General features: G+C 35.6%; 1 protein-coding gene across 2 annotated transcripts in view; it reads left to right on the top strand.

Moving 5' to 3' along the window:
• thoc2 (THO complex 2) overlaps positions 1-27,429 on the top strand; it is a 67,013-nt gene extending 39,584 nt beyond the window's left edge. The window contains exons 27-39 of one of the 2 annotated variants that reach the window (XM_006632750.3): positions 209-340; positions 1,112-1,296; positions 3,488-3,672; positions 4,573-4,675; positions 5,767-6,179; positions 6,508-6,566; positions 8,128-8,163; positions 18,873-19,010; positions 20,506-20,572; positions 20,735-20,883; positions 21,798-21,874; positions 24,280-24,327; positions 26,571-27,429. In XM_006632750.3, the coding sequence (XP_006632813.1) occupies positions 209-340; positions 1,112-1,296; positions 3,488-3,672; positions 4,573-4,675; positions 5,767-6,179; positions 6,508-6,566; positions 8,128-8,163; positions 18,873-19,010; positions 20,506-20,572; positions 20,735-20,883; positions 21,798-21,874; positions 24,280-24,307 (1,572 nt within the window). In that variant the 3' untranslated portion in view covers positions 24,308-24,327; positions 26,571-27,429. Of the gene's footprint in view, positions 1-208; positions 341-1,111; positions 1,297-3,487; positions 3,673-4,572; positions 4,676-5,766; positions 6,180-6,507; positions 6,567-8,127; positions 8,164-18,872; positions 19,011-20,505; positions 20,573-20,734; positions 20,884-21,797; positions 21,941-24,279; positions 24,328-26,570 lie in introns of both variants that reach the window. The other variant, XM_015351363.2, reaches the window with a different exon arrangement.
• Positions 27,430-27,806: the final 377 nt, after the last annotated feature.

Genomic DNA, 27,806 nt, shown 5'->3' with positions numbered 1-27,806 from the left:
CTTTTACAGTTTTGGATTTAAGACTTTCGGCTGAGCTTTACTAAACTCCAGATGCCTTTTGAACCCCCTTTTGTGAATATACTATGGTACATATTTGCTCAGGTAATCAGCGACAGAGTAAACAGAATTTGAGCCATACAGTGCTTTAAATTTTTTGTGGCAGCATTGTATTGAGTTGACAAACATTTGTTTAACTTTTCAATGTCAGGAGTGTGGCAATTACCCAGGGTTCCTCACAATTTTGAGAGCAACTGGCTTCGATGGAGGAAACAAAGCAGATCAACTGGACTATGAAAATTTCAGACACGTTGTTCACAAGTGGCATTATAAATTAACAAAAGTAAGTTTTGTTCAATTTTCTGTCCTCATTTGAAGATGGCAGCTGAAACAGTACTAGGGTTACATTTTGAAATTTAATTATTAAAAGTAATGTTATGTTGGTTATGGTTGAGAGCATCATATTTCCTTAAAATATGTCTAAGAGTATCTTTTTTGAGGTGAATGTTTGAGTAAAATATAATTTTTAGATTTTATTCTGGTTTTTCTATGACTGTGATATTTGCTATTTTCTTTGCCACGGAGATTGTTTACTGCTTCTCATTTGTAAACACCGGAATTATAAATCTGCCACTGACCATTTTTTAGTAAAACACCTTTGTCTTTCAAATGGAACTTTTTTTAAACTGCAGTCAGGATTTTATTTATTGTAGTGTCTGTTTAATTTTATTTTTTAACCAGTTTCAGAGGTAAGAGATATTTTTTCTTAACCAAAGGCTAGTAAGGACTTTAGATGTTCTCATTCAACACCGGGTAATTAAATTACGTGTTAAGACTTAGCCAGGTCAAGCAGATATCAAACAGATTTATGGGCTCTAATTATAACAACACAAGATGATGAGCTTAAGGTCCATTGTCTGCTTTTGAAATCACTACGTGCTCTTAGCATCTGTAGAACACAAAGTGATATTTAAACAAGCTCATGAAGATCAGAATAGGTTCATTTCACCATTACGCAAGAATGAAGCTGTGGGTAAGCTTTAATATTTACAAAGGTGCATCTCACAGAATTAAGAATTTAGCTCAAGGCTGCATTATTATTTTTTTTTTATAGGCTTCTGTGCATTGCTTGGAGACTGGAGAATACACCCACATCAGAAACATTCTTATAGTTCTGACCAAGATCCTGCAGTGCTACCCCAAAGTGTTGAATCTGGGCCAGGCTCTGGAGCGTAGGGTGCACAAGATTTGTCAGGAAGAGAAGGAGAAGAGGCCTGATCTATATGCATTGGCAATGGGGTAACAGAGTGAAAAACAACTGTGTGATTCTGCAGTGTATTATGTAATGCCTTTGTAAAGCATCACAAAATAACCAGCAGTTTGCATGAACACATTTCCGCTCTTCATAAATAGATCCAATTTCAAATTCAGTTAAAATGCCAGCTATTTTAAGTCTATGGTCAAGTGAAAAGTTATTTGAGCATATTATATGTTGATGAGGAGGAACCTTAGATTTTTTTCAAGGTTTTCATAGGGTTTGACCTCCTGACCACCGGCAAAGATTTTGTAGATTTCTGAGCACTTTAAAGATTCTTAACACAGCAAGGAATCTTTTTTTAAAATTTGGTTTGCAGTTTGCACTAATGAGAGCAATTACATAAGCTGAGTTGTGTAAGAATCTTTCTGGTTGGTGTCAGTTGAGGTTTACAGATCATAATTACAGGAGCTAATATTCTGGCCTAAAATGGTGTCGATTTTTCTCCTAATACTGTTCTGTAATTGTGTCTCAGGCCTCCTGTTCACGTCTGTTGGTCGTATTTTACAGCAGTCAATTCTTTGTGAGATGAAATGGCTGGATAAGGTCACGACTGTTGTAAAGTATCTCATTGTTGGCTAATGAAAACCATTAATTCAATAAGTTGATTTGTTGGGATCACGCCTTGTTTTTGTCCTGCCTTGATTAAGTGATCTTATCATACACTCACTTTATGATGTCCTAAGCAATTTAGAAGCAGAATGAGCCTTCTGCTTCTATATTGCTTTAGGCGACATAAAGTGAATGATATATCGAGAGATATTCAACACACGTTTTCGTTGAAACACTCATCTTTTAGTTCTGAATATTATGAGCATTTTACAATTAGGGCATTGTTTCTATTTTGACATTTAATTAAGTACAATACAATTTGAAAACAGTTTGGTAATCTGATCTAGAGCACTGTGCAGTTACAATTTGTTATAATCAGTTTTCTGTACAGATATTGAATGGACACCAAAGTAGGAAAAACTTAAATTCACTTTTGCTTGGTTACATGTTTTGCTCAGTTTTACAAATATATAATTGAGTGCTTCTGCAGAACAGCTTTGCTTAAGATTCGACTGTCTAGCTTGATGTCTTGATGTCTCTGTCTTTAAGGTTATTAAAACACAAAGGATTAACTGTCAGATTCCTCATTTCAGTTAGAAATTAACACTGTGCTGAGTGTCATAGCTTTTGCTTTAAGGTCTGCAATTTAAATGACTGGATTCTTATTTAGTTCTTGGCGTCTGTCTTTACTAATAAGTATGTACCCATAGTATTTATTATTTTAAAACAAAGCTATGCCTTTGAGATGTTGTATTGAAAAAGGGATATTCAAGCTATTGAAAAGAAAGGATACTAATTTTTAATTCCTAAAATTATGGAAAGGACTTAATTTGAAATCATAAATAATATTTTCTCTTGGCCATGGTATTTTTGTATTGTTTGAAATCGAACCTATTTTCTCAGTTCTTATACCTTAAACCAGTAGCTTCTCTGCAGTTAAAATAACTCTTCCCTTAGCAACCTAAACATTCCATGACAACCAGCTGAAAAACAGTAAACTGTGCTTTAAGCACATTTGTTTCTGTCTTTTAAATTTGATGGAAAAAATGCAACTGTTGCTGTCTATTAAAGGTTATGAAATCTTGATGTGTGCATACACATCTCCTGCTATATAGAGTCTTGATAGGTGCTTTGAACACACGCCTTTCAGTTTTAGATAAGGGTACTTTCTAATGTAAACTAGTTTTGTCTAAAGCTTTTAAAGCCTTTGATCATTTCTAACCTAAACAAGACTTAAGAGTTACTGTGCTTTCACTGGTATCCAGAGTCAATAATAAAGTCTGCACAGGAGCTGGTAGAAAAAAAGGTAGTCATTAAATTTAATGGCACATGTAAGCAAATAAATTTGTCTGACTTTTTTTCTTCTCCAGTTTATTCAATAGAAAGCAGAAAAAAGCCTTCCATTTCCCCATCATCTTTATCCTTTAATTCTTACCTTTTCCTGTCATATGTAGTACAATGGCCCCAAACAAATCTAAAATGAGAATTCTTGTAAATATCCCTAAACCTCAATATGCTGTTGGTACTTCCTTTTTGACTACTAACATCAAGTTGATTTCGGTTGTAATGCCTTTTGATTTTTTTTGTGTTTGTGCCTTTTTTAACCAATTGTGCGACTTGCAGCTATTCTGGCCAACTGAAAAGCAGGAAACCATACATGGTCCCCGAGAACGAGTTCCACCACAAGGAGCAGCCAGTGAGGAGTGCCACTCCTGCTAACCTCCAGAATGGACCAGGCAGTGCAGGCAAACCTGCAGCCACCACTGCTACCACTGGCAAACCAGAAGAGGGAGTCACAGAGGAGACAGGTACGAGTGCTATAAACATGAAGCTTCAAAACTTAGAGTCTGTATATCTAGTATGGTGGATTGCCTTACAGCACACACATACTGGGTTAGCTTTGGTGCCAGGCAGTCTTTTAGAACACAGAGAAACACTGCATTTCCAGGCTTATCATATGATAAAATGGTTGTAGATTTATGTATTAAATAAAAATGTCAAAGTTTGGTCATTTTTGGTCATAAAATTGAAGAGAGATTTAATAGCTCTGATTTCATGACGGATTTGCATCAGGCAATTTTGTAGGGAAGATTGACTGTTTATTTTACTTTTTTTTTGGTAATTAAACATTTGTTGGAACACTCCCGGAATGGATTAGATTCTACAAGTATTAATTACAAGCAATGTAAAATATCACATCCCCTGGTTCTTGTGGTGTTAAGTTTAGATTTTTTATTTCTCCAAAGCATTTATCTCTTTTTTTTTTTTGGTGCCTACGATTCTTGTCCATAGGAAACAAGTCTAAGTAAAAAGTCGGGAAGCAGCTTTTGGTATAAATGTTTAAATAATTCAGATCTTTAAAACCCCCATCTAGATTTCATTTAGATTTTATGAATTTTCTATTTCATTTTAAGATTGGACATTTAAGTCAGATGTAAGTAAACCCTAATCTTGCTCTTTCCTCAAAGTGCTGTCCTTAATCTTTTGCACCCATTGTAAATTGAATCTCATCTCATAAAGAATCACATTCTTCAATGATGGGATAAGAAGCTTTAGTACTTAATTCAAAAAAATTACATGCTAAGCCATAATGTTTAACCATTGTACATTTGTGCTGTTACTATAAATATACACAGTTTTTTTTTTTAAAGTAGGGAAGAGATGCTAACGGATGCCAGCTCTCACAAAGGTGCTCTTTGCTGTTGCAGATAAATCGAAGGAGAAATCCCAGGGTCCTGTAAAAGCTGCAAACAAAACCAACAGTGCAACTACAAAAGTCACCACCAGCAATGGAAACAGTGCTCCTAACAGGTAACAATAAAACTAGTATTCTTATCACACATGATTTAATATCGGGGAAAAAAAGACTTTCTCATGAAACAACATTGACGTTTTGTCCTGTAGTGGAAAACATAACATTTTGTTTTGGGAAATGTTTTTCGAAATAATCAGTTCTAAACCTCAGTATACTTCTATTTTTTTAAATAACAGAATGGATTCTGTTTTAAATGTCTATTGATCACATAAATAAACAATAAAACTATAAAATAAGAACAGGTTCTGTTTTAGATCCGGTGTTCGTAAATTAAATTTATAGAAGTATTAAGAGGAGTGGTGCTTATGAAACTTACATTGGCTATCAATGTAAATGTATAGTACATGAAAGTATTCATCGCCTTTTGAGTTTTCCACATTGCGTTGTGTTACAGCTTGGAATCATTTTGTATGTAATTAGGATTTTATTCCACAAAACATTCTATAATGTTGAAGCGAAAAACAAAATTCTGTTGATCCTCTTGAATTAATTATATATAAAATGGAAAAAAAAAGATGTCTTAAGTATTCACCCCCTCTGCTGTGACACATCTGAATAGGCTCTGGTGTAGCCAGTTGTCTTTAGTAGTCACAGAATTAATTTTAATTGTTCAGTACATTTTAAAAAATAGTCAATGTTAAAAGGTTCACTAAGAGTTAAGGGACAAAAGTAGCTAATGACTTCAGGCGTGCCTGTGGGGATTTTTTCATACGTTTTACTAAGCACGACTGACATAGTCTTCCCTTTGTAGTTTATGTGAAATTGATTAACATTTAACAAACATTTAGTTTAAAATGACTTTTAGCACACCAGTATTCACATCTTAAAGGAATAATTTTACAGAACTGATTGCATTTGGAAGTTCAGTCCTATTAATGAGGGTGGACCTGGAATACATCTCCCTATTTACATACATTCTTAAGGAGAATCATTTTTTAATTAGTGTTTTTGAGGTATGAGGCATCCTTTAGGAGTGTATCTGCCATGTAAATTGAGAACTACCTATTGTTGGTAAACTATTTTTAATAGAAACATTGGAAATATTGTTTGCCCAAGCAAAAAGAACATTGCCAATTATGTCTTGCAGCACTAAGGCTATCAAAGAGAAGGAAGACAAGGAAAAAAGTGGGAAGGAGAAAAGTAAGGATAAGAAGGAGAAAACACCAGCAGGCACTCCAGAGGCCAAAGTAACAGGGAAGGAAAAACAAAAGGAAGAGAGGTTGGGCAAAGATGACAAGGCTCGGGAGACCAAGGAGAAAACACCCAAGGCGGACAAGGAAAAGGAGAAACTCAAAAAGGATGAGAAACCCGGCAAAGATGACAAGGTCAAGCTGAGCAGCAACACCGAGTTCAGATCTTCTGCTGACAAGGAGCCGTCCAAGGAAAGAGATATAGCCAAGGAAGCCAAAGTCAAGGAGAGCAGTAAAGGTGAAAAGGTTGCAGCTACTGGGTCCTTGAAGTCACCTGTTCCCCGGTCGGAGTCCTCAGAGTCTGAGAGGGGTAAGTGCAGTAAAGAGGCTTTTAGAAACCTTTTCAGAGTGAAGATGTTTAGATCAGTCTAAGTTATGAAATCAACCAGAATAAATCAATATTTTAAAAAGGACAATTAATGTATGGGATAAATATACAGGTTAAACTGTTTCATTCTTCAATTGGTAACACGTTGATCACCCTCAATGAAAAAGATCACTATAGTAACTTGCCTTTTTTACTGAAAAGCTTTACAATGATCCTGGTTGTGTAGCTGAGGGAGAAAGAAAATGACTTTTAAAAAGTGTAAATTTCATCTAAACAGGCAAATTAATAAATGCTGATTTATTTATTGCAGAACTAAAGCGTCGAAAACTTGACACCCACTCTTCACCATCGCATTCCTCCACTGTTAAGGTTAGTATAGCCTGAGGAAGGCAGCGCCCACGTTTCTTGCCTTTCCGGTTGGAAAACGAGTGTTCTTCCAAGTGTCTGTCTTCCTTCAAGTTGGTGATGGAAAGAGCGCACTGGAGCCTCTGGATTCCTATTTTAAAGGGAGAGGATTAGAAAAAATCATTTCATGGACAATGTTTTTGTAATGAATATTTTTATAATAAAATACCTTCAAGGACCTAGCAGAATATTGTATATAGTAAATGCTCCTTTTTTGAGTGTAACCGTTTTCAAGAGCGCGTGGAGGAAAATTATCTCGGAAGTGCCTGAATATTTTTTTTACAATTTGCAAAGTCATTTTTGTACATTTTGTTTTTTCCTCCTTTTTGATTTTTGGAGTGTGATATTTGCTTCAAGCAAAACGGCTTCCCAGTTGAAAAAAAAGTGGAGCATTTTTATTTGAATTTTTTTCCTGCAAGCTGAGATTAAAGAATGTTTCTTGATGAAGATTTCCTGGATTGTGCACAGAATTTACCCGGATATCTCTGGATACAGCAGGGAGCCAGGATGAGCGCGCCGCCGCAGAGTGCCTTCTGAGAAGGAATTTCGTTTAAGAAATCAAGTTCCGTGATTGCTTCTCCTGTAGTTGTCTTGCATTATTCAGTCAGCATGCAGCCTTATGTTTTTACCTTCCCCACAAGAGGGTTTGAAGTGTGCCAGTCCTGTGAGCCTGCATTAGAAATTAAAGGCAGCCAGACCTTCCAGCAAGCCAAGAAAAAGCCATGATATACCACCAGCAAAAAACAAAAGCCAACAACAACAAAGAAAGTGGGCGTAGCCTTCTGGAAGGATCTCCATAGCAACTACTCCACTGAGCTTTTTTAAAAAATTTCTTTATATTCCCTAACACTCAAGAAGTCATTGAGTTTCCCATATTTTGACCATTTTGAGCTGTAAGTTGTTAAATTACACACAAAGCACACTAGCAAGGAAGTAAAAAGTAAAACAAAAAACATTGCCTAATATTGTTGAAATTAAACTACATCACCAGGACACACTTTCCTAAATACTAAATTCATGCATTCATACCTCATAAAGTGAAATATACAAAAACACCTCAAAAGCAGCCTTGATTTCACACAGCAACATAACACAACGTAAGACACTACTCTGGGCTGATAGGGATGTAGTGAGAACAGTTTTTTTTCCAAAACCAGAATTTGATAGGACACCTTTCATCAGGCTTTTCTGAAGATCTGTAAATGTAACACATTCACTCGCGTGAGGGTTTTACAAAAATCAGATTAATTTCACGTCTCAGGGCAATTTTTGTATATATGTTTTTATAAAAGAAATTTAACACTACACAGACACAGACTATGAAGAGTCAGACACTGATATTAGATTTGGAAACCAGATTAACTTTTTTTTTGAAAGTCTTTTCTTCTTCTCCAAATAACGATGTCAAAGACTTAGTCCTTGAAGGTCAATCTGGATGTGCAGAGTGAACATCAGCCTCCCCCCCCAACTTCTTGGTTTCTGAGAACTGTTCCAGCTCATCTGTCATCTCCATTCATTCCTACAGGACAATCTCAACGAACTCAAGGACTCAGCTTCAAAGGTTTGGCTTTTTTACATTTTCACAACAATGCCTTTAGGGGTCTGCCATTTGCTGCCATTGTTCTTAAGGTTCTATACCTCCATGTTCTTGTGGAGACTCAAGCTGACATTGTTGTGTCATAGTAAAGTATAAGAGGAGCTTTGATTGTACATATGTACGCAGCCTAGAGGATAAAACAAAACATTACAAAAACCACAATTTTTTCTATATAATGTACATTTTTGTTGAAGGTCGACCTGTGACTAGAAAGCTAAGTTGTTTTGGTGTTTTCAGGGTTGCCAGGTCAGTTCTGGAAAGATTATGCATAATATTTAAAATATTAAAATGATGAGGGGGTTGCAGAGTATGATTATATGCTTTTTCGTAAAGGTTGCAGCTTAATGGTGATCCATTGTCATTAAAACACAAAGTGAGGTTTATAAATGAGCCAGATTGTGTTTTAATTCCCTTGTGTTCTTTACGAAGTTAAAGAAACCAATTCAGCTGGAACAAATAACAGTGAGTGGCTAAGAATAAGTAATGCTACATTTAAGCTGTAACAGTAGTGATTGCTTTATCTTTCAATGCTACTTTCAAACTAACTTGCCTGACAGATTATTCCTGATCTTCTGCACAGAAAAGGTGATTTTGACTTATTCTCTGCTGTTTAAAATTTCACATTTTCTGTCCCCTTTTACTTAACTATTTCTGTCTCAGCTTTGACATGGGGTGCTGTAAAAACAGCATTTCTAAACTGATTCCTTTTTGAATGGCTTCTAGTGAATGCTTGGTGATTCAGCTGGAGTCAATGACGAAATTACTGGGCATTTGAAAATATGCTGATGGCACCACTTGAAAGAGCAATACACCAGAATTTTAAGCAGTCTGTTTTTTGGCTTATCGTGGTGTTTTTTGTTAAGGGTTTCCCTGATGTTCCAAATTTCTCATTATCTTTTGAATTAGAACTTAATAAATTTGATGTACTCAAAGTAAAAGACTTAAATAGTAAAGTGTTCATGCAACAAGACTTTTTATATACCACCATTTTTTCTTAACGTTATCTGAGTTTTTGATGTTCAAAAATAGATTTTTCTGTCTTTGTGCCAATATTATGTTTTGCTTTCCCAAAAGACATTATTGGCAAATTGTCTTCCTGTCTTATTACAGAAATGTTGGATGGTAGAAGGTAGCTAAGCAGAGGAAATAATTATGATAAGAAACCCATTATGATGTGGAATTCCCACCTGCAAGGCTAGGATTAGTACTTTGAGATTGGAATGTAAAATTATTCCAAAAACAAAAGTGCAAATGAAGAGAAGCACTCCATCATGCATGTTACTGTCTTAGAAGATCAGTGATATAATAGTGCAATGCAGATTGTGAAGTACCTGATGAATTTAGAGCTGTTAATCATGTAGTGTTTAAAGGTTTAATTTAGCTTGAACTGTTATGGTAAAGAGGTGATGTGTAACCTTTGTCTTACTGTTCCTGAAATGCAAACATCCAAAATATTGTCCCATCAATAACAATTTCTATTTTAATTTTAATCAAAAGCTAATAAACTACTTAAGATGAATAATGTCTTGTATAATAACACATGTACTTTGTATTTGCAATCAAAGTTCTGGCTGTTACATCACAAGTCAAAAACTGCAAAATGGCACAAAACACTCTTGATAGTGGCATCTTATTCACTGTATTCTGCTTTTTGCCATATTACACTAAATGTGGTGGGGCTGATTAGTTTGTCCTCCCCCTCCCAAAAAAAACCTACAAAACATGTCAACCTTTCTATTTTTGAGTAATGTTTTTAGTTGTCATTTATGAATTATCGTGTGCACTCTAAAAATGTATATTCCGAATATGCTAAAAAGGTTAATGGCAGATCTATAGTAATTTTGTCCAGTGAGGGACTGCAATTTTACTGGCAAATGAGGCATCACAGTCCACCTCTAATATTGTGTGTACTATGTACAGTGAAAGCCTTACATTTTTATATTGATCATAAAGGACAGACAAAAGTAAACCAAAGTAATGAAAGCTGTCATTCAAAGAGATTGATATTATTGGTAAAGATAACAGTTGAAATAACACAATTTTATCGTAATTCTCATTATTATTATTATCAATACTTTGTTACTTTCATATAACATGCACGTCTTTGTAATATTGTATTTAGACTACCCTTAATGGTTAATAGTTTTTGACAAATACACAGAAAAAAAGCTTAATCTAGAATGCGAGCTTTTATTGGGAAAATGTCAGAAGCCGAAATGAGAGTATATAAATATTCTTATTGTTGGGGGATTCTTGTGGAATGCTTGATAACTACAGTATATCACTTATGAACGCAGACACATCTGACAAATAAGAGTTCAGTGTTAAGTGGCTACAACTTAATTTGATGAAATTATTGTACGTTTTATTTGGCAAATTTTAGAAATGTTACTTCTTTTTCTAGATGCAAATTTGATTCAGATCTGCATTAGTTTAGTTTTCAGCTTCTGTTCTGAAATGAACCATGGGAAAGATTTTTTTTGGTCTGTAATGCATTAACATAACCCCATGTGCAGAATAAAGCCAGCCTGAAGCAAAAGCCCATTGTTGTCTATTTTAAATGCTGAATATTATAACGTTTGTGTATAATATTAATGTCCCAACCTTTTAATTTTCACATAGTTCATGTTTATTACATTGAACAGAATACAGAACCCTACAAGAAAAGCTGTTTTGAGAATAGATGGTAAGGCTGTCTGTTTTTGTAAGATGTGCGTTTCTTTTCTTTTAAAGTAGTTAATGTATCTAGAGGAAATGGGAATTGAGAGTTAGCAGGAGTTGGGAAAGTTAATTAAGATTGTTGATTAAATATACTCTGTTATACAAAAGGCTTTGTGTCTGTACTTAAAGCATTTTCACATATGACATTAAAACTCTCCCTTTTTCCATTCTTAATAGTTCTCTTGAGGTTAAAAAAGCAACACTTTTGAGTGATTCAAGCTGCATACTGTAGACTCTAGGATCGGTGATGTTATGTGGTGTCATAGGTTTGAACCCAGGTCATGTCACTAGTCAGCTTATCCTGGTATTTCCAGAAAATGTGCTATGTAATTGGCAAAACACCAACAAGGATGGGATGAGTTAACTAGGGGTCTGAGTGATACAGTGGCTCCTTCAATTTCCCATGAGCTGGCTTGTAGTGACTTTAGTAAGAGACACACTGTTCATCCACAACTCTCCTGTCTGTTGTTGTGGAGCTTGCAGTCTTTTAAAAGATGAATGACTTGATGGGTTAGAGAAGCACATCTGCCCTTCCTCATTCACATCTTGCTATCTATACATAATTTGTTACTGTGAGCCACAACAGGAACAATCAACTATTCCATATCAGGTGGGCATATAATGAAGTACAAAAAACAAGTGGCATGACCTCTCATTGCTGAAAAAGTTTGATTTTTAGCCTCTGGAAGGGTATTATTAATGCTGTTACAAATGGGAGGAAATGATTTTTGATCTAATCCTATAGTTCATTTTGATTGTCTGTAGCAAGTATCTGCTGTAATGCAAAAACACATTGCAATATTGCTTTTACGTTGATAAACCTAGTTTGTTGGCCTCAGGGCAAACTGAGCCGAGCTGAAACGTCAATTTCAAATGCACACAGAAATTTGAGAAATGCAACCCCATCTTAAAGATCAAAGAAAGGAATACAGCTGTTTGTTTTAGTTTTGTATATTTGTTGCTGTTAAGGTCATTAAAAGAAAGTGTGATAAGGATAAAGCATACAATAAAGACCTGATCTCTGTCTTTTGTTAGCATTTAAACAAGCTGCATAAACTAATAAAGACTGCACAGTGACCTCATTTTTACTTTCAGTCTGGAAGACATCTGCCTGAACAGGAGTGGTTATTTGGCTATAGTTGACTTCTATGTCTAACCAGTCTATCCCGTGTTTGGATTAAGATCTTGTTCTACAACAGGTCATTACTATTCATACCAAATAGTCTGGAGTGATTGAGTCATCCTTGTAGTGCCAAGATGAACTCTGTGTTGAGCAAAGAAGAATTTCAGTGACTTTGTTGTTACATTAAGACCACAGGCTTTTTTGTGTCTCATTTCCAAATGTGAGAAATCCTATCATGTCTGAATGTGGGACATAGGTAGGATACCCCATGAAAATACCCTCATAGCCAGTAATCAAGGGTTGTTCATGTGCAAACTATAGTTTGCAAAATTGATTCATTATTCTACCGATTGTAGGGATGCCTGACAGCCTTGTAAGAGTTTTAGGTTTTCTTTGATGACTGATTGTGTTAATACTTGTTTTCTTGTGTAGAAGTTATCGTACATGGAGTTCCTTCAAAACCTAAGAATGCTGTGATTGAGTAATTGCAGATAGTTTTCATGTCTGGGTTGATCACGGTGTTATAAGCAGTTTTTACCAGAGTCATAAGAGTGATGAATTGATAGACCCTGAAATGTCCAAGCGATTTAACATTGCAACTTTCCTTGCATTAGCATTCCCTGTGTTTGTTACCTCTTCGCTGAGCCAGAGCACGGATGTAATATGATGAATGCTGGTGACCCTGTATGCACTCACTCATCACCTTTACATATTCAAACTCAAAAGTCAATTTCTTTGCATGTATTTCAAGATGTTAAGAGGAATGCAAATGCATTTTTTAGAAGTATATTGTAACCTCTCATAACATAATTGAATAATTTGAGTAACTGTTGTATAATTATTAGGTCTGAATGAAAATGACTAATTTTCCAAATGTGTTCTGGTATGTTTTAAAATCTACCTTTTTAAATTTGGAATGGCAAAGAAATTGTTGATATTCTGTATTACTTGAATGAGAATGAAACACATCTGTTCTTCTTGCAAGCCCATTTACTAAGTCATTTGACATTTGACATATTGCAAGCCCCACAATTGCCTGATGGGAGAGGTAGTGCTAAATTGGCCAGCCCTGTACTTCTCACTGGGATCACTGGTAAGCCTGCAGGTACCTGCAAGCTCATAAAAGCCCCAGATATTTTCTGCCCTACTAACTGGCACTCAGTAATTTGTGAGGGCGCTGTTTACCGGTTAAGACACTATGGGACCTCATACATTTTGTTAAAATTTCACATTATTCCTCTTTAACTTGAAAATTTAAATATTAGATGGTTTACTCTATAGGGAACTGCTGTCACCGATGTGATTTTTTGGAAGCTGTTGTAGTTCACAGATTCCTCACATTTCTCGTTTAGTTTCTTGATAAGAAAGAAACAATAAAACAAGAAGTCAAGGTGTTTTTTTTTCAGGACTTTTGTATCTAATGACCCTGGGGACGGCACAGCAATATTTCTTCTTCTGCATTCATTACAGAAAACACCCTGCCAGCAGCTACACATGCAAGATAGACCTTGTATAACCTCACATGCCATTATTTAAGTCAGTGAACACTGAAATTGTTAAAAAATTATATGTAATTTACAAACTGCAACCTGAGCAGCAATTAATGGTTTCTATGCATCATCTGCAGTAGTCGTCTACTCCACTTCCTTTTTGGAATTGTTTGCTCTATGTAAATTTCAGCGGCCTTACTTCAGTATCCTCTGTTAACACTGACTCTAAATCTTGTCTGCTGGTCAGCCGCATGTGCAAGAGTGATTTTAAATTGCCTGGATTTGTTTGTCTTTGCTGTCGTTCCCCTTTAATACAGTTCTATTTCTTTTCCTCACAATTCTCTTCTTTGAAATATCTCATACAAATTGCACACTCCCTCTTTCTGCAACCTACACAAAAGCAAAGAGAAATGAATTTGTAAGCATCCTCAAATCTCTCACTCATGCAAGATTATTTTCCTCATATGTCCTTTGGGCCCCCAGACTAAAGATAACAGGGTAGCTATCAACCCACACATGGAAGCAGCATTTATTTGGCATTTTACCATGTAAAAAAGTAAATTGTTCCTCATTATGAACATAAATACTGATTGGGGTGACTTTACATAGCCCCTTTATTTCATTTTCATACCCTTTTGCCACTCCAGTGAGAACAAAAAAATATGAAGCAAGAGACGTCTTCACAGAAACTCAACTCTTGCTTTTCTGTAATTGCTTTTCCTGTGCTGTTTGTGTTATTGGTCCTTAAGCACATAAATGTCACAAACAGAGGAAGACCATTCAGTCTACCTAGTTTGTTTTAGTGGTGCCAGCTCATTTTTCTTTGTAACTGCTCAGGAGTGCTCTAGGCAGCTGTAGTAGCAGATCTCCTCCGCTAGGCACCCAAGATTATTTTGGGATGCATCTTTGACTCTAGTATCTTTTTGCAAATTAATGTAGCAGAGCTTAATGAAGCCCGTGCTGCCCCAGCATTGCATGTTTTTCACAAACGAGCTTATTAAAAAAAAGTATCTTTGCATTAGTTCTTACGTAACGTGTACATTAAGGCTGTTACATTTGTCATGAAGATGATTGGTATGGAATTGCATTGGGTGCTACTGTAGTTATCTAATTTTTTCCAGTGCACTTTTGCTGCCAGGCAGAAAGAAACCATTACCATTTGTTCTTTCTAAACCTAGTGCACAAAGAAAGAGAGCCCAGAAGCCAAATTTGGAGAACACAGGCCAAAGTATTCTCAAAAGGCATGGATTCAACATAAGAGCCATGGGTATCTAATTTGATGTATGCATTATTATTTTGTTTTTCCTCCTTTTGATGTTGGCTTTTTTACATTTCTGTCGAAGGTGCCATTAGAGTTGATGGTTGGTAAGGGGAAACACAGTTTTGCCAGTATGTTTTACGTTTCTGTTGTACAATTCTGTAGATCTGGTTAGATCCTGTGATTAATGCCCCCAGGAGCCTGAAGGTAGTTTTACATACCTAGGCAACAAAAACAAATATTCTAAAGCCTTTAGAGGCCTAATTAGGCAGTAGAAAATATGGATACAATATAATACATTTTTTCAAAGCACTCAGCAAAGAATGTTTCTCAGCTCGTGTTTTTTTTTCCCTCTAATGAGCTTGCCTATTTTCTATTTTTTATGTTTTTTATTGCAGAAGGGAAATGATCCTAGGAGTTATCTCTCCTTTCTGATGTTTTGTTAGCACGCTGTCAGAATGTAGGCAGCTCTGTGTGCTGTAGCCAGTGTCAGCTTAAACAAAACTCGGTAGCAAATTAACTTCAGTGCGTGTTAATTCTAAAGACTAACAAATGAGTGGAACTATTTTATTATATAATATACGGAGCATGTTTCTGTTGCTTTCTTTCATGAAATTTGTATTGATGTTTGTAGCTTTTTTTTTTAAATTGAAGCCTTTTTGTTTTTTTCCCGTGGCCTGCTTCTTTTTATTATGTCTCACACCACGGATGCTTCAGGCTTTAACACCTAGGTTGATTTGGCCTTATTTTTAATACATAAAAATGTCTACAAAGCAAGCTTATCTCAGTTTGTTGGGTAGTGGGCCTTTAAAGTTTATTGTAGGGTCTCTTGAGATGCAAAGTATTTTGTAATATAAATTCAGTTTTGTTCAGAATTTGACTGTCCTCTCGTATATTTAATAGGTGAATCTGAAATGTCATGCCTTTGATTGGATACATTATGACCTGTTGTACATTCGGTTTAGTCCTCAGTATTTACCAGAGCCTCATCTACAGTGCATGCTAAGAACTGCCAGAATTTCAAGTTCAAGTTTATTTGTCACTCCAGCCAAGTATACAGTGGAATGAAATATCGTTCCTCCTGGTCCACAGTGGAAATACAGGCAGGGCAGACAGGACAATTACATTGACAATTGAGACAGGATACACATAGTGCAAAGTGCACATAATGCAAATTACAAAGCAAATACATAATACAATATACACAACACACTGGGGGGATTTAAACCCTGTTTCAGGAATTGGAGTGGGTACCAGTAGATTCCAGGGTGTTGAGGAGCCTCACAGCCTGCAGGAAGTCTGGTGGAGCTAGCCTGTACACTGCGATATCTTTTCCCAGATGGTTGGAGGACAAAGAGTTTATGGGAGGGGTCATCTACTATACTGGAGGCCCTGTGTAAGCAGCATTTGTGATAGGTGATAGAAATGGAAGGGAGGGAGACTCCAGTGATCTTTTTAGCTGTTTCCAGAATTCGTTGCAGGGTCTTGCGATCTGAATTTGTTTTATCTATTGCCACAGTTCTGGTGAAATCAGTTCATTGTTAAACACTTGCATTTGTCATGATTGTAGGTGAAGTTTTTGATTTTGTGTACTCGTTAAGACTTGTCATTCATATGCTTAGCATGCAATTTTTTAAAAGAGTAAATGAACAATTAAGGTTTCTAGAACTTTGGATACTATTAGCTCATTGATCTGAGGATCTTATACAGTACTGAAAGCTCCCTGGAATTAAGCCATAAGCAACATAGCTGTTTTTTTTCCAGACACCTACAATCCTTTGTACCCTGTTATAAGCTGATGTAAATCTCTCATTGTTGTGTGATTTAAACCTTTTGTGTTGTATGAATTGTATGATGTTCATTTGAATAATTTGTATGATTTGGTCAAAAGGAATGCCACTATGAAATAATAGTATCATTGGTCTTAAGCGAAGAAAATGATAATTATTGCAAGAAATGGATGAATACAATGCAGGAATGACATATTGAAACACTTAATATGGCTAATGGAACATTTCATTCAGTCATCTTCATCAATTAGAACAGCTATCAGAATATTTTAAACTTGTGAAAGTAGGTTCTTTGTCCATTGCTCTTTGTTTAATTTAATGTCTTTTAGAGTTCTGATGGTAAAACCTACTATTCTTTTGTGTATTCCTTTTGCATCAGGAGATTCAGCAGTGGTTTACAGGCTTCTTGCAGATGGAAATACTCAGCAGGTTTTGATGCTTGATACCTCCTCTGCTTACATGTAGTTATTATGTTTTTGTGCTCCATTTTGTTCCATGATTTTGACATGACTTTATTTAAATAAACTATAATTTAATTTAAAATGATATGTAGATCATAAAGGACAGCCAATGTTTTCTTCTTCGCTACAACCATGAAAAAGCAAAGTTATATGCAGCACTGTTTACCTATTGATGAAAATAGTAGAAGTTTTACAGAATATGCTGTTTGTATTTTTTTGTGGTGACTTTTTCAATCTGATTGTTAATCAAATTCTATTTACAGTTGCAAATCAGTAATGTTATTTGTTATGCCGTAATGTCAAAAAATATTTTTGGAAGAGTACATGTAGTTGCTGTAGACTGGAGAGAAAATAGTTTTGTTTCTTAATCATCTTTCACCTAAGTATCTCTATTGTATTTCTATTAGAAATACAGCAGTATAAGCCTCTGGCTTCCCCTGTTTGATTTGTAATATGGTCACAAATTCATGCAGCTATCTGTGGCTGACTGCTGCAGAAAGTGCAGAGAAACTGATATTTTAGGTGTGTCACGAATCATTAGGTAAGCCCTTTTTAAAATTTGTTACTGTTATAGAGCTTGGAGTTGCACAAATCAAATGATTTAATGCACACAGAAATCTTAAAACGCTTTCTATGTGGTGGAAGCCTTTCTTTTGCCAGTGTGTTTTGATTGAAGACATATGCTGTTGTGAGTTTTGTTGTTGCTTTGTATGTTCACTGTTGGTTTGAAATATTTATTCATTTGATAGGTGGTACACAGCGTTAGGTTGAGAAATTTAAACAGCTGCATTCTTGATATACCTATATATATATATTAATATTGTGTACAGTACCTTTCTCTGTTTTTGAGAGGTTATCATGTTCTCACAGCCTTATTATATCTGTTTTAGGTGAGTAACCAGTTAATAAATAGATCAGTGTAATTTATTCCAGATTTTGACACTATTGCGGTTTCTGCTTTACTGCGTTTAGCATGACACCTTTTCTGAGAAAGGATTCCATTAGTCTGCTATACTGCAATGATTTAAATGTATGCGGCTTTTCCTCTCTCTTGTAGTCTGCTTGTCTTAGTTTCCCTGATGCCTTTAATATTCTGTGCACACTTCTTTGCGTGATGCAGTAACATTTTGAAGTATCCTGTTCACGCTGCATCTTTTCTATTGTTTCCGCAGTTGATATTTATATTGAAACCTTCAGACTAATTTTTCCTGTTTAAGCCGTGCAAGTCGATAAAGTTGTTCTTTTCTGTTTCAAGATCAAGAGACAAAGTCTAGTAGTGCTCTGCAAATTATTATATTGCAAACTTGGATGTGTTTCCTAATTATTCCGCTACTTCAATGCTACTATCTCTGCATGAGGAGGTTTTTGTATATGCCATAATCCTCCAATGGGTTTGGTAGGCCTGGCAATGTATTACAATACATTTTGTCTTGAGCAGCTATTTCTGTGAGTTCCTGTGCATATCTGGAAAGTTATTTCCTCACTTGTTTTTGAGGATTTGAGGCTACGAGGCCTGTAGATGGAATTACCTGGTACTGTATAAGTATTTTATGGTTGGTGCTCTCTGAATGCACGGGGTTCTATTGCACCCCATTTTAAATAAGACATCTGCTCCCCAAAATTGAACACATGTTGTGTAACTAGTTTGTACAAGGTTGGTTGTAAAGGTGCTTCTGTGGTTGGTAGTTGTTTACAAATGTGCAGTGGCTGATAATGTGTGGTATTGAAGCAACACAGAAATGTGATGATTTCTCGCATGATGTTATGGACATGCTTGACCATTGCACTTGCCTGTTGTGATTTAAAGTGTGTGTCCCTTAATTTTACCAGCACTACGCCAACCACAGCACAGCCACACAATCCAAGAGCAAAGAGAGGGAGATGGATAAGAAAGAAATGGAGAAATCCAGGGATCGCTCAAAAGAAAGAGAAAAGAAAGAAGAAAAAGATCGCAAGGAGAGAAAAAGAGTAAGTAACTGTAAAACAGATACTGGAGAACAAAAACCAAATGACAGTTTTCGAAGAGAAAGTTTGGATTTGATAGAGTTAAATTGACTGATGTGAGGTGCTCATTTCTGTTGAGGTTTAACCTTATTTTATATCAAAAAGGTAACAGCTGAATTGAATAATGTCCTCTTCAGATAATATAATACTTGATCATCTTTTTCTCAGGGCTTTCATCAATTAAAATGAATAACAGAAAAAATAAAATGGTATATATTTTAACAGTTTAAGGTTTTTAATAAAAACCGCAAACTAAGAGTTTGATGGAGGTGAATTTTCAGGATCCCTCCTCATTAAAACATAATAGCCGTTAAAATATTTTGGATTGAATCACAAGTGTTGCTGGTGCTCTGAGGTGGTAAAATCAAACAAATTATTTCCTCATCCACAAGATCTCACCTTTAAGTTGTTCAGAAGCTTATGTAATCTGTTTATTAAAAATAGAAAAAGAACTAGATATCGGCTTTTAATGTGGAATGAAACACAAATTCTGTACACCACAAAGCAAAAAGTCCACTATAGAATCTGTGCATTGGCAGTTCACTGTGTGTTGTACTGTACTTTGTGGAGATATCAAGCCTGTTTTTATACTTGATTTTTGTTCTTGCGTTTTCTTGTAATTTTACTTCATGCAAATGCTTCTTGCAAGTTTTTCCTCTAACATGATCTCCAGAAGTTTCTCTTCTGGATTATCTTGCGATGTGGCAATATTTTAGGCTGGTTCTTATATTCCCTAGCTCCCTTCAGAGATCTCCATTATGTTCTTGTTTCCTCTTTGTTCAGGTCTCCCAACAGAATTAACTTCATTGACTTAATTTCAATAAATTTACAGATAATTTCCATTATTGTACCTAATAAGGCAAATAATATAAAGTATTGTTAGAGTGGTCAAAACTGGAGGAGGCAAAAACACCCAGTCTGTTAAGCGTTTCAGCCTTCACATTTTACTTTTAGTCTATAAATTGCAACGAAATTGTAAAACAAAATCGAGAAATTCCCTAATCTTCTAAAGATCCAGTATTTCATATGTTCAGAACATGTGTATCTTTTACTGTAATGTATTTTTTAAATTGGTAAAATAGTGAGTGTTATTCCAGCAAATCTATCTTGTTTCTATTTTCAGGATCCAGTGTGAAATACTACAAATTTAGGAAAATGCACTTAAGATGGTTTAAATACCAGTTTATTTTACATTTTTGATCTTGGAGTATGAGACATTTTTATGTTCAGTTACTTTTATTATATGTTGTCTTTTTGTCTGGGTGTGCTGTGAGCACAAAGCCGTGCTATAATTTTACAGGTCTCATGATTTATTAAAAGGAATACTTTACAGAAAAGGATACATAGTAAAATGAATATAATGTGATGTATAAAACATACAATTCGATGTCAACCAACATTACATTTCAAAATGAAAAAGTAAATCTGGCATTGATATTCAATTTCATTTTTTTTTTAGGATCACTCAAACAGCGATCGTGAATTGAGTCAGGAATTAAAACGTCGAAAAGATGAAAATGGAACAGGTGAGCTGATTATTTTGCCAAAGGGGGCTTTAGAGCTGTCTGAGCCTGAAGGCTCTTTCTGTCATTGAAAGTTGAGTAGCCTTGCCCCTGCTCCTTTATTTGTGTTTCCTCTTGCGTGCTATCTTTCTGACACGGCTGTGTCATGCGGCCTTCACTTCACAGGTTCCTCCAAACACAGCAAGAGTGCCAGCCCATCCGATTCTCCACGTTCCAGCGAGAAGGAGAAGGACAAAAGCAAGAGCTCCAAACCTTCCAGCAAAGAAAAAAGTGATTTAATTAAACCTGAAAAAAGTTCTTCTGGGGGCAAGAAGGTATGTTTGTTCTTTTGTGGTGACAGAACCCAAATCTAAATCATTTTTAATAATAGATCCACACAGCTCTTGCTGCTTTCAGCTCAGTTCTGTTTTACATGGAAAACAAACAAACAAGCAAGGAGACTATAGCATATATTTAATCCTAACATTTTTGCATCTAAAAAGAATATCCCATAGACCTGCTTAAAGTAAATTCTTACCTATTTAAATCAGTAAATAACATAAGGATATTTCTTTTCTTTTTACATAAGTTCATTAGCACTTTAATTAAACTTCAGTATTTTCTTGAATTGCAAGAAAAAGTGAGAAGAATCCAATTAATATGGATCACTTATTTTCTCTACATCCAGGTGTAGGGGACCTAATGTATGTTTTGAAATGTTTTTTTTTTTACTATATAATGTTCCAGTTTGGAATCTCCAAAGTGATTAATGAACCCAGCTCATTGCCGCAACCCATATGCCCCATGAGCTGAATGAGCACCTGTGCACCCAGTATTCACAACATGCCAGTATGTCAGAATTGTTCCATGGGTTCCTTAGAAGCAATCAAGCCCAGGTTAACATAACATTTGTTCAGTTGTACACTGCTGTGTGAGGAATCTTGGTCACAGTGGGCTAATGACATAGCATAGCCCCGAAATGCTTTCATTTGGACTTTGAACAGAGTTTAACTTGCTTTCATCCAAGCCTGCCAAATTCAAGTGCTTCCTGGTAGAGCCCCACGTAACGTGAGCTCCCATTTCTTAAGTGCATCAGACACTTGCCTTCTAGGGTGTTTTGTACTTTTTCAAAGCCGACTGACCAAAGCAGCCCAGTGTTTGAGGTCAGTCAGGTCCCCTTGTATTCATTGTTGTTGCCCTCCTATATGGTTGAGATAGTGAAGCCTTGCTGTGTTCTTTTTTTTTTAAGGAATCCAGGCATGATAAGGAAAAATCTGAAAAGAAAGAGAAGAGGGACAGCACTGGGGCAAAAGAAGACAAAAAACAATATCCTTTCCAATGCTGATGCATCAAAATGTATATCAAATGTTTGGCTTATGGAAAGCCTGAGAGGTATTGCCGTGATCCATTTATCACTTTCTATGTAATATGATGAGCCTATATTGAAGAAGTGCAATCCTACCAAAAGGGAGCAAATAAAAAATGTAAAGTAAATAGTTTTACTCTTAAAGTCTGGATCTTGAAAATATTGCAGCTTCAACCAATACATTCCATTTCCATTATCACATTTTAAGTGAGCGGTATTCTGATATTTGATTAATGGCTCTCAAATGCTTAGGAGTATTGCATGAAAATTAATTTGTTTCTACATTATATCTTGTACACGCAGAAACACAAGGACCCATGCTTAATTCTAGCTCATAACAGCCTGAAAAATGGGCATTTGGGCATTTACAGAAGAATGTAATTTCTAAGCAGAATTTGGTCTTTCCCAGATGACTTGGAGGCAGTGGTGTGATTCAGCTCAGTAACTTTTAAATTACATTTTAGCCTGATATCTTATCTTTATTATTGGAGTATTGGAGTGCAGTTCTAGTTTATTTTGTGGGTTTTTTTGTATTAAACCACTGAAGTCTTTTCAATGCTTTAGAGTTTTGAAGAGGTAATACAAAGGTGTTGCAGATTTTGATATGTTCAGTTAAGCTCTGCTACCTTTTTTCATTGAAGGTTTTCTAGCTCATTTAACTTGTTTCAAAACAGCATATTCAGAGTTAAAAACTGCTTTTGTATATGACATTTGAAAATCAGAAAACTGACTCTAGATGTTGCTTGAATATACAGTGCCTTGCAGAAGTATTCAGACCCTTGACCAATTCTCTTCATTTTACTGAATTACAAATCCTACATTGAAATTTTGTTTTCTGCTGTTATTTTTATTTCAAAGCACTGAAACTAAAAATTATTTTAACGTGACATTGTTCTATGTTAGAAAATATTCTTAAGAAAAATAAAAAACTGTGATATGCTTTCAGTATTCAATCCCCACATTTGGATATTTTGTAGAGCCACCTTTTGCAGCAATAACAGCTTTAAGTCTTTTGGGAAAATTATGTATCGGCTTTGCACACTGTTCAGGAGTGATTTTGGCCCATTCTTCCAGGCAGATTTGCTCCAGGTTGTTTAGGTTAGTCGGATGATGCTTGTGCACCGCACTTTTCAGATAGTGGCACAAATTCTCAATTGAATTGAGATCAGGGCCTTGACTGGGCCACTGTGGGACATTCACCTTTTTGTTTTTGAGCCACTCCAATGTTTCTCTGGCCTTGTGTTTGGGTTCATTGTCCTGCTGAAAGATTAACTTTCTCCCAAGCGTCAGTTTTTTAGCAGACTGAACCAGTATTGCAGTATTTCCCTGTGTTTTGCACCATCCCTTCTTCCTTCTATTTTAACAAGATGCCCAGTCCCTGCTGATGAAAAGTAGCCGCAAAGCATGATGCTACCACCACCATACTTCACTGTAGGTATGGCGTTTTTTGAGGTGTGGGTAGTGTTAGATTTGCGCCACACAAATCGCTTTGAATTTTTGGTAAAAAGCTCTGTCTTGGTCTCATCTGACCACAAAATCATTTCCCACATCGCAACTGGGTCACTATCATGCTTTTTGGCAAACTGCAGATGTGCTTTCACGTGCTTCTTTTTGAGTAATGGCTTCTTTTGTGCCACTCTCCCATACAGGACAGTGTTATGCAGAGCTCTTTCTATGGTTGACTGGTACCCCTTTACTCCGCTCTGAGCTACTGTAGCTCCTTTAAAGTGATCGTTGGCCTGTCTGTGGCTTCTCTCACAAGTCTCCTTGTTCGCACCAAGAGATTTGAGGGATGACCTTTTCTAGGCAGTGTCTGGGTGGTTTGATGTAGCTTCCACTTCCTGATAATTGCACCAACAGTGCCCACTGGGACATCCAAACACTTGGATATTGTTTTGTACCCTTTTCCTAATTTATGCATTTGTTTTACTTCATCTCTAATTTCTTTGGAACGCTCGTTAGTCTTCATTTTCACAGCAGTCCTTCAGATTCACAACCTGGATCATGATCCCTTAACTGTGGGGTTTTTATCCAGAAAATGTGGCAGTTATTGTAATGATTCACAGGTAGAGGCCAATTGTGAGGCAATTGTTTTTCACCTGTGTAAACTTAGAGCTTCTGCAACACAGGGATTGAATATTTATGCAAACAGTATATTTCATTTTTTTTCTTAAGAATATTTGCTAACATAAAACATTGTCACATTAAAATAATTAATTTTGAGTTTCAGTGCTTAGAAATACAAATCCTACATTGAACTAAATTTCAATATAGGATTTGTAATTCAGTAAAATGAGAGAATTGGTCAAGGGTCTGAATACTTTTGCAAGGCACTGTATTTGATTTTTTCCCTTAACATTGATACTCATAAATCGTCAGACAAACATAGATAATGTATGTTGATGCAGCCAAGGTAAGACATAATCTTAGAGCTTATTGCTACTCAGCATAACAAAAAGTGTTATATAAAGAATTATCATATTAGTATTTTTTAAGTTACTGTCTCATCATGTTGTTATTTATGTTTTTTGCAGTAATAACAGTTTTGTTATTGCTGAACGGATCTTTTCTAGGTGTATGTTTTACTGTAACTGTTAATTTATTCCGATGTTTTATAGTAGTGCTTACTTCACATTCAAAACTGCATGTAGGTAATCTGATGGGTGCCTTCACATATTGTATAACATACTGACATACAAAAAAACAACACTCATGTCCACTGGTTTTAATCAAATATTTTAAGCATTTGTTTCAAACAGATATACAGATGAAAGCATTATGATACAATTTTAGTATGAAACTTGCCACACCAACAAAATAAAAAACATTGCAAAGTTATAATCTCCCTGGGAATTTACACAGTTCTAGCAGAATTGACATATTGACGTGATGAGCACCATGATAGACTGCTGTGGGATGTTTAGACACTCTCCCTGCAGCCAGTTGTAGAATTTTGCCATTTGCATTTGTCTCCTGTTGGTGGAATTGGCAAATTAGTCTCACAGATGTTCTGGGACTCAGGTCAAGTGAAAAAGCCACAAAGAGACTTCAGTATTGCTTTTGTGTAATTTTTGCACTTTAATCCCAGCGCTGTGTGGCCTTGCATTGTGCTGCTGTCGGATCATCCCTTTGGATGTCTTTAGGGAACTCATAAGTTGTTGGTTCAAGAAATTGGTCAATAAATTATTTACCAGTAAGATTGCCCTGAAGTTGCACTTATGATGTATGTGTTAATGTCAGTTTTTTCCCTTCATCACACTTTTATGTCGTAACCAGTTTTGTAACCTAAATTTTGTGTCAAAATATTTAGAAAAATAATTGTGCTTACATAAAGTGCACATAAACATGAAGTGCATTTTATGGATTATTTTTACAGTCAAGAATCTTATAGCTCTGTGGTGCTTTCGTGTAGCTTCAACCAAAAGTAAGTTGCAGAATTTGAGGGGGAGTACTTCTCCAATACTGGAGATGTTCGGAGACATTTAGGGCAAGGTCAGACTACAGCAGCGTACTGTCCTTATAATGACAGGACATCAGAGCTGTCTCTGAAATGATAGTTGGCCTTACTACAACTCCAATTATCTTTGGTATTCTCCAAAGACATTTTTAACAGGCCAAAATACATCAGAAACCATTCCATGGCTGTTTACTACCCTGACAAAATAAGATAATTTTGTTTCATTTCGATGTTTTGCCATTGTCTGACTTGGGATAGATGCTTAAGGTCAACATGTAACTTCACATTTCCTTACTTGTGAGTTTCCAGAAATTGTTATTAATTTTTTTTTTGCCTGGAGGGGCAGGTTCACTTTTAGATGGGGGAACAAGGGATCTGACAGCCTGCCTTAATTTTGGGGGTTTAGCCATCACTACAATATTATGCAATAACCTGTTTTTTGTTTTTTCTTGTACTGCTTTATTTGGGGAGCACTTCAAATATAATTTTTGTACATCAGAAGCCTAAATGTTCCATATACAATGTGCACTACAGATGAGAACAACCATTGAACAGGACTGAAATTTTAACAATTATCTCAACTGATGCTGAAGAATATGCTCTGTAATTACAATTGACAAATAACTAATTGTTGAGTTGGAAATTATGCAGTGGCCAATCGTTTCTTTGTGTTACAGTGCTTAGTATTCCGATTTTGAGATAACAACCTGTTTATTTTAGGAACAGAGCTTTTTGAATGGATAAAGGCTTTTATACATGATTTAAATCCCTCTATGCTCATTTTCAGCAGGGAGAATTATTTTTCGTCCTTTGATTGCAATGGATTATAATTTGCATGTAGAATACATTGGTTAGCTTTGCAATACAATTGTGATGCTGAACCACTGCAGAAAAAAAATGTTTAGGTTTTTATTTGTATTTTGGTAAATGCTTATTAAGTATTTTTTTGCACATATGAAGCTGTCAGGATTCAAACTTTTGAGTTTGAGATTGAGAATTTTTTTTTGCATACCCCAGTTTTTTAAATGGCTGCATTGCTAGGAACAATGTTAACTGGCTACAAAATACTAGAGACATAATGCTTGATAAAATATATTTAATACAGTTAGGCTGTTTTAGATGGAATAATGGCTTTATAAGAGGTTGAACAGTGTTGTGCACATTAGTATCTTTTGACACAGATCAATTTTGTTTTGCAGATGTTTTATTGCTGTTGGCTGCCGCAGTCTGAAGAAGACATGCTTTTATGTAACACACACATGTATTGGATTAGCTTTTTTTTATTTTTGCTTTGTTTTTCTATTGATCACAGTCCAAACAGAGGACCCATCTAAAATATAATAATTACTGCCTGCATAAATATTTTGGTTGTCCAGCCCAGATATGTCATAGTTGTAGTGTTTTAACTTGATAATTTGTTTTGTTCCTGTGTATTTCAGTAAACGGCTGAAAGTTTGCCTTTAAATATAAGCACAATGTGCTGCACACATCAAGAAAATGTAATTGACAAATAGGTATTGATTATTCTCACATGCTGTCTGCAAATCTGCCTGCAATTGTATAATTTCTCAGCAAACAAAAATGTATTTTGGCTTTGTCAGTTACTTTATTGCCATTAAAAATACATTTGCCACCTCTGCATTTACCTCATTTAGATCAAGTTTTATTTATTTTTTTGCCTCCTTTTAAATCGTGTTTGTGAAAATATTTAGGAGTAGCTGTTCGAAACAACACCAATGTTCTATTTGTATATTATGTATACAACAATAAAATCATTTCATGTAATTAAATTCAGATTATCTGTTACTTTCATTTCAAATGTCCCTTGCAAAATCTTTGTGTGCGTGTGTTTGTCACAATGTTTTTAAATGAATTGTATAAAAAGTTGGATTTCTTCATGAGGCAAATAAATGACTTGTACAACTACAGGAGATTTGTACTGCAAACGTAGTCACAAAAGTTTCAGAACTACTTTTTTGGAATTTTTATCTGCTGTATTCTACCAGTGTAAGCTTTTTTTCTAAATAAATGATAGTTTTCTTAGTGGGTCATAAATAATTGTGTCGTGTCCCTCATTCATTGCGCTCGCGGAAGATAAAGTGTTTCATGCAAATTTAAAAAATGTTAATACCTTCTGTCATAGAGAATTGATGGGTTTAATTGACCAGCTGAATGTTTTGAGCTGTGCATCTCAAATTGGTAGGCTTTTGTGTGCACTACAGCATCTATGTGGTTTTAAAGCATTCATTAAGATTAGGAATGACAGTGATTTGAAAATTGAACTTGCTTTGTATTGCTAAATACAGGCTTAGCACTGTCTATCCTATTGTGAACTTCTAGATTATGAACTGTGCAGCATATGATAATTTATTTTACCCCTTATTTTTATGTGGTTTGTTAAGGTATGATTTATTTTGTCAAAAGTGTGGATTATG

Source organism: Lepisosteus oculatus, chromosome 8, assembly GCF_040954835.1.
Source record: "Lepisosteus oculatus isolate fLepOcu1 chromosome 8, fLepOcu1.hap2, whole genome shotgun sequence".
Taxonomy (NCBI): Eukaryota; Metazoa; Chordata; class Actinopteri; order Semionotiformes; family Lepisosteidae; genus Lepisosteus; species Lepisosteus oculatus.
Note: the sequence above shows the minus strand (reverse complement) of the source record. Positions and strands in the feature narration are given on the sequence as shown.